Source organism: Rattus rattus, chromosome 6, assembly GCF_011064425.1.
Source record: "Rattus rattus isolate New Zealand chromosome 6, Rrattus_CSIRO_v1, whole genome shotgun sequence".
NCBI lineage: Eukaryota > Metazoa > Chordata > Mammalia > Rodentia > Muridae > Rattus > Rattus rattus.
The window spans coordinates 115958760-115977172 of NC_046159.1; the positions used below are offsets into that span (position 1 = coordinate 115958760).

General features: G+C 40.5%; 1 protein-coding gene across 12 annotated transcripts in view; it reads left to right on the forward strand.

The window, feature by feature from the left end:
• Nucleotides 1–18413, forward strand: part of Cadps2 (calcium dependent secretion activator 2) — a 525569-nt gene extending 507156 nt beyond the window's left edge. For all 12 annotated transcript variants that reach the window (XM_032906883.1, XM_032906888.1, XM_032906885.1 and 9 more), the window contains 2 exons: nt 11633–11737; nt 17484–18413. In XM_032906883.1, the coding sequence (XP_032762774.1) occupies nt 11633–11737; nt 17484–17657 (279 nt within the window). In that variant the 3' untranslated portion in view covers nt 17658–18413. The remainder of the gene's footprint in view (nt 1–11632; nt 11738–17483) is intronic.

Consider the following 18413-nt stretch of genomic DNA (forward strand, 5'->3'; position numbering starts at 1 on the left):
CAGTGCTGGAACTGCCTCGGACAAACAGAAGGTGGCAAGGTTTCCGTGTTGAAGAAATGTTTCTAAACACGGTGTGCAGAGTCGTACATCTCCAGCATACCTCGAAGCTGCTAGCAGAGCCTTGATGGATCGATGGGGTGTTGAAGAAATTAAAGAGGCGTTCAGTTTATGTACCAGCGAGGGATGGGTAGCAAGCCGTATGCGGAGCCACACCAAAGTAACTTAGCGTTGGTCTCCTGCTTCTGTCACCTCAGACTTGTCTGGAGGGTCGAACCTACCTGCCCGTAGAGTCTGGTACAGACTGGCTTCTGACAGGCCGCTCGGCATGCCTGCACAGCATCCGGCCACTGGTGGCTTATTATTGAAACGCCCCGGCTCCCCTAAGACCAGCATCTCTACCAATTGGCCAGTGCGGGGGCGGGGGTTTGCGCAGAACTGATAACTACTCTCCTTCCTTTCAGTTCTAACTTCGTAAGCAAATGGCAGACATGGCTTCAAGGCCAATTTCTGTAGTCGCGTTGTGGATTCTCTCGCTGTGAGTCAGCCCCCTCGCAGGTCCTCCCGCAGCCCCCTCTGCGGGGCTGGCACCATTCACTGGCGGGCACAGCAGTGTCAGCTAGGTTGCCAATATTGACTAAATCCAAATTTGGAAGGGAAAGAAAAAAAAATCTGTGGGGCAAAGTAGCCTTTTGGTGAAAATCGTCGTTCAGTCTAGTCATTGGACGTCTTGTCAGAAATCTAATTTTAAGAATGATTCGTGAACATGCTTATGAACAGTTAACTTATCAAGAGCCTATATTTCCTAATCTCAGCCTGTGCCTCGAGAAGATAAAATTCTAAATTCTGCTATTTTAATATAGGCAAATAACTTGGTTTAAAAAAAAAGGAAAGTTCCAACACCCACATCTTCTAAATCCTGCATGCTGCATTTTAAACTTCCTCCCCCTCCCCTCTCACTGGAGAACAAAAAGCAGGTACCAGCGTCCTCTCAGCAGTAATCCTTCCTATGCATGAAGACTGTTATTAAGGCACCTGTCATACATGTCTCCTCCTGGAGAAATAATCCTTATTTGTTTAACTTCTCATCACGGGTCCCGTTCCTAGCCCTTTAATCATTGTCATGGCTGCTCTTTGAAATTTCTCAAGGTGTTCGCTGTCGTGCTTAGAGTGGAGATAAAGCGCAGTGTCTGAATGTGGCTGGGCAAGATTCCTTCAAATCTTATTCCTACATATGCACTCTGATCCTTATATACACACTCTACGGTCTCCTTGAACTTCTACTCCTATAGTTCCTTCTCTTGACTTTCCTCTTAGCCTCCTACCTGCCCTTGTTTCTTGGTAGAGAGCACTCCCTGAGATGTATGTTGTGCACACAGGGAACGAGGAGACAAACCTAGTACATTATCCGATGACTACGTGTAAAGAATGGTGGTGAACACTGCGAATCAAACGTCAGATGCTAACTTTATCTGATGTGGTTGGATTCTAAATAGAAGATGCTCCAACCTCTCTTTTGACCCGTTGTTTTTATGGAAGCCTGCATTTATTGATCACCTCTAAAAAACCATTCTGTGCAAACAGCTGGAAGCCTGATGCTACCACGTGCCCACCCTAAAGAGCACACAGATTTTCCTGAGATGTAGTTAATTTCCACATAGAATGCTCTACCGTTTCGTCATCAGAGTAGATATTCACAGGTATAGTTACAGATGGAAAGACAGTGCAGGCCAGAACTGAGTCTCTCTTCAGTCTACCAAATGGTAGTGACTTCCCTATACTTCAAGTAGATGACTAGAAAACTGCCTCAGAGTTAGTTCCAACACAATTCACACTGGGGCTGAGTGTTTCTCCACCCACTGAAGAGACCAAAAACTCATGCCACGGTCTCCCTTCTCTGACCTCCCTGGGTTCTTGGCTCAAATTCCAAGAGAGCTCTCGTGCATCCTCGAAGAGAAACCCACACTTCTACAGCTCACAAAGTCAACAGGCACAGACATTTCCCAGACATGTTGCTTTTCCAACTCCATCTTCAGAGATGCCCCAGAGCCTCAGATAACTAGAAGAACAGGTCTCCAGATATCCGTAAGCATTCTGGAGAGGCAGTCTGATGCTTGGCTGACAGTCCTAAAGCCAGTCTAGAGCTTAACACATCTTACCATGCAGTGCTAGTGTACCTCCATGTGTGAGTGCACATAGATGGGCATGGAAACTGTCTTAGTTTGCAATGCTTCCCCTTCAGTCATCAGCTAACATGAAATGACTGTCACAATCTAAACTCCACTTTACTAGTACGTACCATTTCTTTAGAGGAGCACAATTACCTCCTTGATGATTCCAACAGCTTTAATACCTATCGGATTTTTGCAGTGCAAGGGTCAAACCAAGGGCCTCACACATGCAGAACAAGCACTCTACCAATGGAGCAACTTAATATGACCCTAATAAATTCTTTTTCTACTAATAAAACATGATTCAAAACAACAGTGACTCCAACTCTGACACAATTATGTCATTTTTCTATTAAAAAAAAAGCCTCACTTCTATTTTGTATACACAAATAACATTTTATATTTCCAAAGAGGAAAAAAAAAAGAATTGAAAAAAAAAAAGAATCCACCAACAATTTTGTAATATGTGTTATGTTCCAAATACACTGCCAGGGGCTAAAGATAGCGATCAAAGTAAGGTTCTGTGAATACCTTGTGGCTACTCACACCCTGAGATAGACTTGTAACACATTGTGTATCATCATCATCATCAACATCATCAACATCATCATCAACATCATCATCATCATTATCAACATCATCATCAATATCAACATCATCAACATCATCATCATCATCAACATCATCATCATCAATATCAACATCATCAACATCATCATCATCATTATCAACATCATCATCAATATCAACATCATCATCATCATCATTATCAACATCATCATCAATATCAACATCATCAACATCATCATCATCATCAACATCATCATCATCAATATCAACATCATCATCATCAATATCATCATCATCAATATCAACATCATCATCATCATCATCATCATCATCATCAATATCAACATCATCATCATCAATATCAACATCAACAACAACAACACCCACCTAGAATGTAAGAAGCATAAGGTAGGAGGTGAGTACCCAATTCTCCCTGGTTGGAAATGGTATTGTTTTCATAGCAGACAATGATGAACCTCACCTTCAATACGAATGTGAACACATATAGCCAGAGAGAGATGGAGTTGATGATCCAATTCCAGTCCAATGATACCGGCAAGCTCTGAGAAACCAAAGGCACAGAGAAACTCGTCATAAGGCAGAGCCATTGGCTCTGTGGTTTGCTGCACACCCCCTATGGGAATTGACTGAGACCGAGGCAGAAAGGCAGCCGCTTACTGCATTCCCTGTGCACTTTGAAGACTGGATTTTGGAATGTTTCCCATTCTCTATTTAAAAAAAAAAACCAACTCAAGTAGGAAGACCCTCAAACAGCAAACTCTCAAACTTAGCTCTTATCTTGAAGCATTGTACCATTTGGTAGCAATTCCTGAAGATTACTGCATGTTTTTAGGTCTTATGTATTGATTTAAAATATATAATATTGACTAAAATTGTATATATAGTGTGTAAATTGCCATCCAACCAGAAAAAAAAAGGTTATAGTACCCAAGAAAACCATTCTTAAATGATTCGTGTGTCTGAGACTGTTACAGACACTATTATGACTAAATAACATACTGATTTATGCCAAACCATTCATTTGTTTTGTGCAAATAGTAACCAAACCAGTATGGCTCCCGTCTTTGGGTCCTAGGCAGAGAAGAGTGGAACAGCCACCTTTTACATTATAATCACTAGCCTTTTAGCATCAAGCAAGCTACAAAATAAACACACAGAGGCACCTGCCTACTTTAAGATAGTAAACAATATTAAATGATACTGATTTTGATACCCTTTATGTAGTATAGAGTGGCTTTTAGGTTGCCTGAAATGAATGAAGAGGGTCTGGGATTAATTCTAGAGCAGCGAGCTGAACAGAGCCTCTGCACCTTGCAGTGTGTGGAGCTGGTGCTCTACCCTGGGCTGATGAGGACCTAATTCAGAACTTCCTCACCTGGAGTCTTCACAGACGTTTAAAAGGAGGGACTCTGCAACTCCAGTAACAGAGAAGGTTGTTTCTGAATTTAAAAAGTGTCTAATAGATGCCAGCACTCTCTTGTTGGCACGTTTTACTTTTTTCTTCCTTAAATAAGCCCAGCATTCGGAAGGAGTAAGCAAGAAGGTCGGGGGTTCAAGGTCACCCTCAACTATAGGTGGAGTTCAAGGCCATCCTAAACTTCATGGGAACCATTCTCTAAATAAGTAAATTAGCCAAGGAAAGGCTCATGATTTGCAAAACATCAGTGTCCTGTCATACTTAAAACAAAACAAAACGAAACAAAAACCCCTGTAATCATAAAACATCAAAAAGTGTGTATCATATGTTCTGTGCTTAAAGAGAACATGCAGAAATCCCCATGTATAGAGTTCTCCTATGCAGATCGTTTTTTTTTTTTTCCTGTTCACTGTTCTCTTACAGTTTTAATTAAAAAATTAGGTTGTAGGGTTTTTGGGTTTTTTTAGTATTTGTAAACATTAGGCAATAAAAAAATTGCAAGGGGAGATGATGTCAGAGTTTTATAGCAATCATTTGATTTTTCTTTTTTTTTTTTTTTTTTTTTTTTTTTTTTCGAGCTGGGGACCGAACCCAGGGCCTTTGCACTAGGCAAACGCTCTACCACTGAGCTAAATCCCCAACCCCATTTGATTTTTTTCTAAAGGAATACGGCTCTTCAAAGAATTCCCTTAGATTGCACAGTACATTAGCAGATTTATAGATGTTTGGCATCTGACAGAGTTCCTCACCTTGCAAGAAACTGGTGGACAGCAAGTACTATGTTGCGATCAGTCGGTGGCCACCAGGAATTAAAGGAATCGTTTTCTTTTATACTATAAAAAAAACTCAAATTGCCTTAAAGGATTGGAATGTTTTGCTAACAGTACAGAAAAGCTAGCTTGTTTTCGAGAAGGAAATGCAGTAGCAATTACAAACTTAGACTTTGGAGCCAAAATGTAAATTTAAAATCTTCTATGATATATAGCTCTGAATAAATTGTTTAATCACAATCCAGTTTTCTACTTAATTAATATGTAAATATGCAAAATTGGTAATAGCATCTACTTCATCGATGTTAACAGTTGGCCTCAGTTCATTTTATTTGTACTTCATAGAAAAAGTGTTTGAGGATATAATCAAAATTATAATAACAGTATAAGGCTAGAAAAGTAGTTCGCATAATAGAGTGCTCGCCCAGCATTCACAGTTCTGGGTTCGACCCCCAGCACTATGGTGGCACAGCCTATAATTGTAGCACTCAGGAGGAATAGAAGAGAGAATCAGAAGTTCAAGTTTACCTGTGGCTACATAGCAAGCTCAAGGCCACCCTAAAAATTAGAAGACCCAGTCTCAAAATAATTAATGGTAATATAAAATTACAGCAATTAAAAGATCAATCCAGACTTCCGTAACCCTACTCACCTCTTACTACACTTCATAGTTTCATTCTTGTGTCTGTATTTTATTAAGAGAAAAAAATATTAAAACAACAACCAGTAGAAACCTCTAGAACTCAAAAGTTTCTTGTTTCTTTATTCTAAAAGAAAATAAAGCAATATCCAAGCAGCATCAAAAAGAAAAAAGAAAAGAGCCCTGAAAGAATGAGAATGTCGTGGTTTAACTTTCTCTTTAAGTTTAGTCTTTGTGCCTTTTCCCAAAACAATCAATCTGATTTCACAATATTTTTCTTCCGTCGTTGGGAACAGAGTACAGGGTCCCATGCATGCTAAGCAAGTGGTCTACCTAGAACTGTGCTCCCGGCCCCCAGATGACCAGCATTTCTACAGAGCCATTGTGTTAGATTAGTTTATACAATCTGCACCTCCTCATACAGGTGAGAAAACCGAGGCACTGACAATTCATCAGACCAGCTCACTTGAGCGAACAGATTAGGGGCTTGCACTGCCTTAGCTCTGCCCCCCTTCCTGGGGACTGTTTTCTTTTCCTCTGGTGCATGAACACCAGCCCTCAGCTACCATGCCCAGGAGATGTTCTTACTCCATCCCATCCTCCGTGACCATATCTGTGCCTGACAGCGATATGTGTGCGGGTTGGGCCGAACACATCCTCCGTTTTCAGCTGTAATACGTTGGTTTCAGTTTTCCTTAAATACAGCTCTTTGCCCTTTTCCAGGCTAACACACAACTATAAAGGGCTCTGCCTGAGACTTATAATCATGTTTTGGGATCCGTTCTGTGACCCTGGATATGATAGTTTCTGTGGGATGCCTTGAATTAGAGGTGGGGATGGGATTAACGCGTCCGGTTTACATCAATGTTACATTTGCATTTGAGTCTTTAGGAACAGGAAGTGAGTGAAATAGAGCCATAATTTAGTTATTAAGTAGAGGGGCTGCTGGCAGAAGTTACAATGGACAGCCAATAGAGCGTGCACGTTTTCAGTGTGCTGCTAAAACTGTAGGGTATCAGTGTGTATAAATGTTTGTTTCTCTGGTAGAGCCAATCAGTGGTTCTAGAGGGTGGCTTATAGTTCACTCATACCAAAGCCTTCAACATTAAATAATAATAATAATAATAATAATAATAATAATAATAATAATAATAATAATAATAATAATAATAAAATAATGTTCTTTAATTCAGTTGAGCTACTGGAGTTTAAAGATTACGTTTCCGAAAATGAGATTTTGTGAGGTTTATTCCATTTCAAGCGAGTGATTGAGCTCTTTAAAACAGCTTCTCTTGTTTAAACAAAGAAACACATGCTCAGTCCGGGAGTCTAGCCATTCCATCACTCCTTAGCGCCCTGAAAAGTGTTGGTCCTTCCTTCCTCCTTCTTCTTTCCTCCTTCTTCCTCCTTCCTTCCTCCCTCCACCCTCCTTCCTAACTCCTTCCTTCCTCCTCTTTTCCTTCTTCCTTTCTCCTTCCTTTTTTCTTTTCTGTTCTTTTTTTTTTTTAAACCTATTGAGACAAGCCTAGCTGGAGAAGGGTGAAAATATACCAACTAGTTGCGTCAATTCGTAATCAATAAGAAAATCTAAACACTTAAGCAGAAAGCACATCCCAGATCGGTGCCACGCGAAGCGGCGGTTTTTGCTCGGCCATCCCCATCAGAAGCTGCATTCTGCCAGAAATCATTTGCTTGGAGCAGCCTCACTCTGTAACCCCTATGGGGTCTTGTGATTCAGATTTAGGAATATCAGCCACAGAGGGTCTAAAGGCATTGTGCATTAGTATGTATTGAGACCTCGTTCCAGGTGGCAAGCAGCTGGAGTTTTGAAAAATAAAACTTCCAAAATAAATGTGAAGTGCTTGTTCCCAGGCTATAAGTGTTCTACTTAATGGAATCATCCTCCAAATGTTATAAATGAGGCCAAAAAAAAAAAAAAAAAAAACGGGAGGGAGGTTGTGCATATTTAATATATTTGTTTTGTATCTCCTCTAGTCAACAGAATAATGACATTCCTTAACTACTTCTCTTTAACTTGCACGAAGAAAGCACGGTATGTTGCTAAATCTCTTTTCACCAGCTCTGCGGAGAAACAACTTTAATCCTTGTTAGAAAATTGCCGAGTCTCAGGCTGACAAAGAGCTCATGCCTGTTCCATTGTTAGTGCTCCGGGGCCCCAAGAGCAGAGCCCTTTACAGCTGCGTGGATCCCGCCCGGCTCAGCTGCACTATTTAGGAGCGGAGGTTTGTCAATTTCTATTGACAATGGAGAGAGATTTTCAGGGCCTGTAGCAGTGCTGACACAGTTGGGGATCAATGCCAGCCATTCAGACTGCACCCTTTTTCATTGCTTTGGTTTGTTAATTCAAGACTAAAGGTCCACGGAGGGGGTTCAGGGTGTTTAAGAAAGCTGATGAACTGCGAGCGTTTATGGCCCCGGTGTGGCAATTTCCATAGTCAGTGGCGACTCCTGGCACGGAGGGAGCTTGCGCCCTTGTTGACCCTCTTGTTATTAAAAATGCACAAGTGCCGCGCTCCTCAATATTTCCACACTCCTTCATTGTCAATACCACCTTCTGAGCCCTTCAGCTTGGTGCTTGCTCTAAAGATCTTCTTAGATTGGGTTTGAAAACTTCACCTTAAACACTAGATTAGACTGATGTTCTGTTTTCCGTGCTCCTGTTGATTTGTTGAACCTTCCCAGGGCTGGAAAGCAAGTAGCAGCTTGATGGGGAGACGGGCTGCTAATATGATTTACCAGTCTACAGTCATGCACAATAAGTGTGAATAAATACAGGGGTCTCACAGAGTCAACCCTAGCCTTTCCTTTTCTTTTATTTTTGCTTTAAAAGAGATATCTCAAGAAGATGAAGTGAGTGGTGATGGTGCGTGCCCTTACAGGAGCTGAATGAACCACAAAAGAAAAAAGGAGCTTTTTTTTTTTTTCTCCTTTCCTTTTTTTTTTTTTAAAGCGGTAGACTGGTATCAAGGATTGCTGCAGAGAGAGAGAGAAAAAAATGTAAAATATACAGTTACTGCTTTATCCTTGGGTAGACCAAAGCGAAGGAAAACACCATTCCCTGGGCTTCCGCGTAGGCGGCTGCGCCTTCCTGTGAGTCCCTGAAGCAAAAAAAAGCAAATAGTCACAGAACTTACTTTAGAAAATTAACTTTTCGCAAGACGGGAAGGATTTTTTTCCTAACACCTAACATTCTGACTCTGCTTCGTGGTCACCCTCTCACGTTTTGGGGGTTTTGTTTTGCTTTTTTTCCTTTGTTTCAGGCAAAGGCTGGCTTGGGTTTGAGTTGGTGGGGCAAAGGAAGCTTGCCCAATTTGGATTCTTCGAAAAATGAAAAAAAAGAAAAGCCGGGGAGGGGGACCTACTGTATTCTTCCCCCTCAGGAGAGGTGTGTTAACGCCAGTACCAGAAGGACCAGACTGCAGGCAGCTCTTCCTTGGTGGCTTTGTTGGGGTGGGAAGAGGGAGGGCCCCAGTTTCCTCCCAGGCAGGAAAGTTGCAAGTGTTGTCATTAGCTTGCTCCTCCATGGCCTCTTAGCCGAAGCCCTGAGCCACCACTGTCCCTAACCATTCCCTGGATTTAGCCACAGTTACTCTCCAGTCCGCCTTGACTTAAATCGAAAGCACCCATTCTGAACAGATAGGATGACGTTTCTGAGAAACTTTGCTTCTAGGTCCGGATGTTTGCCTCCAAGGGAAGATGAGGAAAAATGGCTTAGCCTTTTCCTTAGCTGCCTGCCGCCCTCTTTGTCTCTCTGGCTCCCGTTTAGGTTATTTTTATTCCCAAGTTCATTTCCTCCCAATCTATACTTTGAGTGCTATGTTAGAAGTCTTAGAGTCACAGTAATGTCTGTGTTCTGTTAAATGCCCTTGCCATTCTGGCATCGTCGTGAGCACCGTTTATACAGGATGGGAAATGAAGTTAAAGTAACTTGAAATGGGATGAGGACTCTTTAAAACATAAAGGCACATGTCGTGTGCTTGTTAAGGGAGGACTTCATTTCTCTCAGTTTTATACAACTCAGCACATATACGTGCACACTCACGTAGTGGCTGCTGCACTGTGCTAGCCTTTTTATGACGTATAATATTTTCTCTCCTTCAAAAAATTTTCTATCCCAGACAAAGAGTAGATTTTTTTTTTAAAGTTTAGTCAGTTTTGACAGCATTTTAGGTTCCAAAATACCTGTTCAGTGTGGTATAGGAGTAGGATCTTAGTGCCCTATGCTAATTCACTGTTACCAATCATACCCAAGTGTTCAGCTACATTAAAATACAAGCAACCAAGGCTAAGTAATTGGGGGGGGGGATGAATGTAGAATTAATGTCAGAAACAAACGGTAACTTGTATCCATAAAAGACTTTGAGACGTCACTTATCAGTTGAAGCACTGAATCAACTAGTAATAAAAGAATTTATGAGTGTGGGTATCTCACTTTTTAAAACTTTCTAGTATCATTTTGACAGCACTAAAACAGTAAACAAAGTATTCACTCTGAAAGAACAATAGCTGTTTAAATCTCAGTCTACTCTGAAATGTAAAACGCAACATTTTCAGTAACTTGTTTGGTTCTATTTAGTAAATCAGATCACTTTAATTTGCTTGTCACATTTTAAGCCTGCACCTTCAATAGAGTAAAGAATTAATAGAAATAAAGTGTGTGACTAATTCATTTCATACTTAAACTACCATTTCTGACTCTGTTACATCGAGTCACCATTAAATCGTCAGTAAGTCCAAGTCTGGATGAATTGTAGACTTGTAGCACTTATGATTTCTTAGAAATTAAATTTTATTGTGTCATTATATGGAGAAAAATAAGATTTTTTTAAAAAAAATCTGTGGATACCTAAAAACAGGTACATATGTGGTGTGTTGTCATATTTATGTATAGAAGCACACACACACACACACACACACAAACTCTTTCAAAACACTTCTCTCACTTTGTAAATGCCAAATCATTGTTGATATTTCTGTTGCCCTATGAGTGGCAACATTATTACACCATTACCAACCACCTGGATCTTAAAATCACTGAATCACATAATCACCGAATCTCTTAAAATGACACAATTAATATCAGGTGCCCTTTTTGAACATAGGAGAGCAAAGTATCTTTTAATTTTTTTTCCTGCTCAGTGTGCATTACATTGTACAGAGCAGGGAATTGCTGCCAAAGAATTTCAGTTTCTTTCACCGTCAATAGAGTTGTAATAAATGGAAAAAAGATGAAGCCCCCAAGAGTACTTGCAAAGCAATGTAGATCTTTTCCTTTCCTGATCTGGGTAACAATGTGTGCTTTGTGATTCTTGCTGCATACAAGAACTCCATCTTGACAAGGCTCCTTCCTGTGATCTCAGTAAATCTTGATTTAAGTCATGTAAAGCATCTTGGCACTTGTTCCATAAGATTCCTACAAAGGCATCATGGATCACCATTTAGTAAGCGGTGGATACGTTTTGCCACCCTTCAAAACATTATATGTAGGCATAGCATCAGGACTTGGGTTCTAACACTCCTAACTGTTTGAATTCTTCATAGCATGGAGACCAATAGGAAATTTCCCTTTGAAAATGATTTACCTGGTGGGTTTTCGTTATTGTTGTTTTGGTTTGGTTTGGTTTGGTTTTTTGTTTTGTTTTGTTTTGTATTATTCCCTGCAGCCTGGCCATCCATTCAGTCCCCTAATGTGTAGTTAGTACCTATTGTTACTTACAAATTGCCAAGCAGGCCACTAGGCTGCAAAGTGCAAAACCATGATTTCCCATGAATGCATTACAGCTAAACACTGTAATGCTAATTCGTGTAAAGAACGGCCTAGGTCAGCTCAGCAGATTTGCCAGCAAAACATACAATTCCGTTAACAGGAAATTATAGCATTATTGACTTCAAGTGCTGATCTGTGGTCATTTCAGAGTGCTTCATTACCCTCTCATTACTGAATCTGTTAAACGAATACTGCAGACATTGTTTTCTTTCTCTTTTTTTTTGTCCTCCTGCCCCCCCTCCCCTTCCTTCTTTCCAGCAATGGTACAGCAATTCCATGAAAGTCATCTGTGTGTGGCTGGCTGACAGACTAGACCTCCAGCTCCATATTTACCAACTGAAGACGCTCATCAAGATTGTGAAGGTAAATGAGGTGTTGAAATGTGAGCTGCCTGGCAAACCATAAAGAGTAGTGGTAAGACACTGTCCCACCAAAAGAAAACAAGCGTCGGTGGACGTAAGTACTCATAGGGAAAGGCGGTGACACAAATCCCCCAGGCGTGTACTTGAATGTGGTAGGTCCACGGTGATTTTTACACTCATTGTCAGAAGAAAGTACATTCTTCGCGTTTGTGAGGACGATGTATTAATCATGAGGGCTTTTGAATTGGACTTGACCATAAAATAAGGGAAATGCACGATTTGCCCAGGCCCCGTTAGGAAATTATACACTGTGCCTCTTCAAACCTGTAAACGACGTCGACTGTTAGGGAGCATCCAGAACTGTTAACACAGATCTTACAGGCGTTCGACAGAACTCTTGGAGTTTTGTTCTTCAAGATAAAAAGGTACTGGCCTATTTTTATCTTTAACAGCTGGGAGCTTTAAATAATATATCTACCCAACAAATTTTTGTGGGGGGCAAAAATGTACTCTGCTTTCAAAAATCAAATTTTGTTGATATAGCTGAAAGTAAACCAAGAATCAAGCTTTTAATGCAGTAGACCTTCCATTTGGTGCTATTTATTAGTGATATATATATATATATATATGAATGTATGTGTATATGTGTACACATACTACATATGCATGTAGGATGTCAGGCATGCATGACCACACACAGTGCTTCTCAGTGTGCCATTCTAACCTAAAACTATCAGTACCCCCTTCGGATTTGTCAGAACCACAGGGTCCTTGGGCAACAGCCTAAACCGGTGGAATCAGGAAGTAATGATAAGACCCAGCGATCTACAGATTATCAGGCCTCCAGAAGAGTCTCATATGGTGCTGAAACATTCAGAGCGCCACTGAATTACATCATTAAAAGAAATCTCCATTCACATTTTAAAATTTACCGCGGAAAAACCGTTTTCCTGGTTCCTAGAGTCTAATTCACAAACCAATTGTTTGGTGCTACAGACACTCAAGTTACTACAAGTCAGAGCCACAGATGAATTGTGTTCCAAAATCAGATTAGGGCGATTTGCCTCGAAGTCGGAACTGAACGACGCTAAAATGATAGCAATGACGATCAGTGACCAATAACAAGGAGTGATTGCCACACACCCACACATTTCATATAAAAGCGAAAATGTCCTCAATCCCTCATAGGAGGAACCATTTACTTTACAAAGAACTGGAACCACACAGGGACACCCGTTCCGATGCGCCCTAGTCCACCATCATGCCTCCTTTGTTTCTGTGTAACTTGGACTGCTTTCAGTTTGTTTTGCATAAAGGACAATCAGGATGCGGCCTTTACATCACATGTGCATGTGCATAACATCCTATACTGTTATGTGAATGGGGCCACTGGCTGTCTTCTCCAGCGGCCATATTCCAAGCTTCTGTCTATCGTGTTCAATATGTCAGAAGCCATTTCAACCCTCAGTTGAAAGATAGCTAATCTCTTTGTTTGGGGAATTAAAATTTTCTCTCTCTCTCTTTTTTTTTTTACTTGCCAATCATTTGTTCTTTAAAAGTTTGAAATGCTTTCAACTTACTGAGATGTGGCTTCCAAAAATAGTCTACAATCAAGTGTAAACATAAGGACAGCTAACGACATTCTATGCATAGACTGTGCTAAGAGACCACATCTTCTCATTGACTATGTTCACATGAAAGAAGAGTTAATAAGTTTGTAAATATTGCAGCAGCTTTTTCCTATTGCTCTAGTCCAGTGTCCCCTTCTTTTAAGATAATCTCCTCTCATGGCCATGAATAATGAACACCAATAAGTGTGCAATTAAGTTTCATAACATTTGACTTGTTTCATTTTTACTTTTTTCTCTGGGCCAAAAACAGTGTGCTAGGCACTCCATCACTGAGCTATGTCCCCAATTCATCTTCTGCATTTCTTACCCTGAAACGTGCTGTTGCTGAGTTTCCTAGGGTGACCTCAGACCCTCTCTGTCACCCAGACAGATCTTGAACACCCAGGAATCATCCTGTCTCAGCTTCCCAAATACCAGAAATGACAGGCCTGTGTCAACAGCCACAGCTCTCCATGAGCTCTTCTGGCTAATACGTCTAATCAAGTATTAGTAAAATTATCGTGTTCGTGGTGAATATCAAGGGGAAGTATTGATTGAACATTCTAACATTTCCAACTTTGACCATAAACAAACTTAAACCAGCTTCATGCAATGAATCATCAGATCCTTAAAACTGATTTTGGTTTTGTTCATAAAAATCATTTTTACTCATAATTGTGGTTTTGTTTTTAGTAACCATTTTCCACTGAGTTTTTTTTTCTTTTAAGTCCAGAATAGAGTTTATTCAGGCATGGGGAGGGAAGTTGAGACAAAGGCAGAGACAGACAGACAGACACAGAGAGATAGAGAGCGGGAGCAGAAGAGTAGAGGCTGGTGGTGAGCATGTGGAGAGACTGGGGAGGGGAATGAGGAGAGAGGGGGAAGAGGGGAAGGGAGCAAGAGGAGGAGAGAAGGGCTAAGTCTGCTGAGTTTCTTTCTAACAAGGTCTAAACATCATGCATGTAGAATTGTGAAGACTGCTAGGTGCCCCTTCCTTCTACCTAGATCATTTGGATTTGGCCTGCCTGTTACAGCTGATCCCAGCATTCGATCCAGGATCCTCTCAACCTGACTAGACTCAGTCTACTTCCTCTCTAACTACGCATAAGCATGGCCATTATTCCAAGCTCAGAAAGACCTGAGAGTTATCTGTGTGAAAGTCAACAATGTTCATTAACAGTACACAGAAATCCATTCAGTTGTTTTAAGAAAGAGAAGGAAGGAAGGAAGGAAGGAAGGAAGGAAGGAAGGAAGGAAGGGAGGAAGGGAGGGACCAGTAAGGTCAGTAAGTCTGGCATTAAAAAAAAAAATCAAAGTCTGTGAAATTATGTATGAAGATTTAACATCAGAACGACTTCTTCAAGAAGGAGAAAAGTAAGATCCCCAAATAATCGAAATGGTTGTTGATTTATGTTCTCCCCGGTGGCCATAAAACATATTAAAGCAGGTAATATAAATGAGCTGCTTGTTTTGCCAGGAGAAAAGAAGCAAGCAGCACCCTGTGGCAGGTCCTTGTCTTAATGAAAAGCCAACCTTGCCAATGTGGGCGCCCGAGAAGGTCCCAGGTGTTGGCAACATTTTATGAATTGGAGTTTGTAAGGATCTGCCCTGCACCTCACCTGCTGATTGTTATTTGCTCACAGAATAAGGAAACGGGTCTTAAGTATATTTAAATGTGAAAGCCTTTGGGACTTTGAATCCATGGTTTAAGCCCAGTCAGAGCTAACTTAGTAATCACTGAACTAAGACTGAAGGAAGTCATTTCAACCAAACCCAAAGGGCAAACGTAGAACTTAGTAAGTAATTGTGGCACGATACAGTGTTCCATTATTCATCTGTAAGTGAGGGGTTTGTGTGTCGTGTGCTTAATACAATTTTAACCTAACTAAAACGACAACTATAGGATGTAACTTAAATGTTTGTGGCCATAATGCCATGTATATTCATTATCACATTTTCTAGGCAAAAGTCACATTTCAGAGTTCCTTCCCTGGTTGTCAATGTTAACGATGACTTTTGGTACCTCGAAGCAGTGTCGCCTTCATGGTACTTGTGAATAACTTATGAATCAGAAGGCAACTAAGGAGTGCATCATAGTAAGTTTATTCCAGTTAGGGAATATGAGGGTGGTAGACTGTATATGATTTAGGATAAACTACTGAAATGGTAGTGGAAATAGATTTAATCATCTAAGAGAAGTACTCTCTGAATTTAGATCAGATTTGCTGTGGAGACGCTGACCCTAGATGCCATGCCATGATTATCAGGCTTCAGCTCATTTGTAGACAGTGGCGTTGGTTTTTAACATGAAGTTTATTCCTGTCAAGTGATCAAATGAGAAAGAGTACGTTGTCCTCCACCCTGACATCTACATGTCACTTCTAGAGACACCATGGGCACAACTCAAGGAAAGAGGGCAGGAGGGTAAACTGAAACAGGTCCAGAGCTTCCAGGAGTTTCCATTACTGTCAGTGCTCCTGCTTTTCCCAGAAAGCACATGTGCTGAATGGGGAGACGAGTATGCACTTCCTGACCCATGTGATAGGTGTCTTTAGTGCCAGTGTTGGAGTTTGTGGGATTGTCTGTACGTTCTGATAGAATTGTTTTGACAATGTCTGCTGTATTGAACAGAACCAAGCTTCTCCTCACTGTGTTTCCATCTACTGGGGTTATGATGTTGCACAGTGTGATACAATATTCCTCCTGATTTGACTCTTTTTTTTCACCTATTACTTATTAAAAAAAAAAAAAAAACAAAGCAAACAAAACCTACCCGTTAGCAATCACTTAACAAAATGGTATATTGGCATCAACTGACACTTTGAGAAATCCACTGCAGTCTGTCTGCTTCTGATTCTAAATTCTGCAACCAGCAGAATTGTGAAAGGCGCCTATTTAAAAGGCCTTTCAAAGTTCCCCCGTGGAATGAAGAATCTCTATGAGTTCTTGGTTTCTCCATACGAATAAGTAGACATTCTTCTCCCCCTGCCAAAGTACTATACTAGTAAGCAGTCTTATTGAGTCGTGAAAACAATCACACTTTAAGCATAAGAGAAGCTTTATAGGTTAGATATTTTAAATCCTACAGGGAGAAAAAAATTTGAAGAATTGCTATAAATTGGCCAATGTGATGGCTCAGTGTATAAAAGGTGCTTGCTCTAAAGTCTGACAGCCTTGAGTTGATCCCGAAAGATCCGTATGGTTGAAGGAAAGAGCCAACTCAAACTAGTTGTCCTCTGATAGTCACACATGCACACAGACAAACTAGACACACACACACACACACACACACACACACACACACACACACGAAACAAATAAATGTAATTATAATTTTAAAGAAGAACCACTATAGAAAGAAACAGTAACATTGAACTACATTGAGATACTAAACACTGAATTCTATTCATAGGTAGTCCATAAAGCACAGCTCTAACATGTTATATGATGCCTTATTATCTTACCAAAAGATATGTTCATTTTACTTTTCCTAATTATGGAAAACCTTCCCCAGAATTGTGACACTTACCGTTCTAGGAGCATTGCAAAGGAAAAAGGTAAAACTCTTATAGGCATAATATAAACATAACTTTCCAGTAGCATACCATGAGTAAATACATTTTGTAATTCATAAGTGCATAAAATGTGAACTTCTTTTACTCGTGATTTTCTCCTCCAATGCCTGCCCCCAACACTAACATATTATATAAAATTAAGTATATTTTTTCAGTATTAAAGGAAAAACTTCCTTATTGAAAACCTAAGAAGTTCTTCCTATTGCAAATGCACATAAACATCCTGTTACCTTTGATTCGGACTCTTCAGTACTAAACTCAGTGCAGTTAGTAATGTTTGGAGCAGGGGAGTTAATTCGTCATCTGGTAGTCACAACATTTTGATCTATCCATGGGATGGGAGTTTGAGTAGCACCATCCCAACTCCCTCATTCTGTTTTCTCCCCAGAAATACACTGTCAAGATGATCGGTATGAGCAGCCACAGTTAGAATCTATTCGTGCATTCCTCCCATATTTCTAAAATGCCCTTTAAGAACCCAAACATACCATCTGCACACATAGGCCCATGTGTATGCGCGCATGTCTCACTAATCGAAGCAAATACTCTCTTTTTCTTCTAGAAAACCTACAGGGATTTCCGATTGCAGGGTGTGTTGGAGGGAACGCTGAACAGTAAGACGTATGATACTCTGCACAGACGTTTAACCGTGGAGGAGGCCACAGCCTCTGTCTCAGAAGGAGGAGGACTTCAGGGCATTACCATGAAGGATAGTGATGAGGAAGAAGAAGGCTGAGGACACACAGTTCCTCAAGAGGAAGGAAGGCCTCTGCATCGTTTTGCGCACCTTGTCTTTGTAGCTGTATTTACTGTCTTGACCAAATAAAAATGCTCTAATTTCTTTAGAAAGCGAACTTGGAGATAAAGAGAGAAATGCCATGTATTTTTGGAAAGAAAACCATATTCATATGTATAGCTTCACCTAGAACTTGGCTGTGCTCGTGACTGGGCTATGAGCTACTTTTGTTGTTTTGTTTTTTAATTCTGTTTTCTTTTGTTTGTTGTTGTTAGTATATCTGACTTTGCTTTTCAATAGTCATATCAACATAACGTCCTATGTGGTCCTATGAGAGAAGCACCTCCCATGACACAGCATTGTGAAGAGAAGCCATTTCTGGTCACAGCGCCAACCCTATTGTACTTCCGTCAAAGTGGTGTGCCTCCCAGTTACCATTCATGTACAAAGTTTGTTCTGTAGTTTGCCCGTGTTGTGATGTGGAGAAAACTTGGTTTTCATAACTCTGAATTTGTCTGCAGGTGTAATCCTGGACTTCAGAGAGTATCATACCCAAATGTAGACTAGATTATTCACAGACTTACATCCTGTTTCTGAACATTTTTTTTCCATGCGTACGACATCGCCAGGTGTGCTTCTGACAACAAGTGTGACAGCTTGCTGGCAATAAAAATCCATTCAGTCAGAGCAACTTCTATGTTCATTAAATAGATTAAATGCAGTAAAAGATGTTTGCAGTATCTCAAACATCCCAGC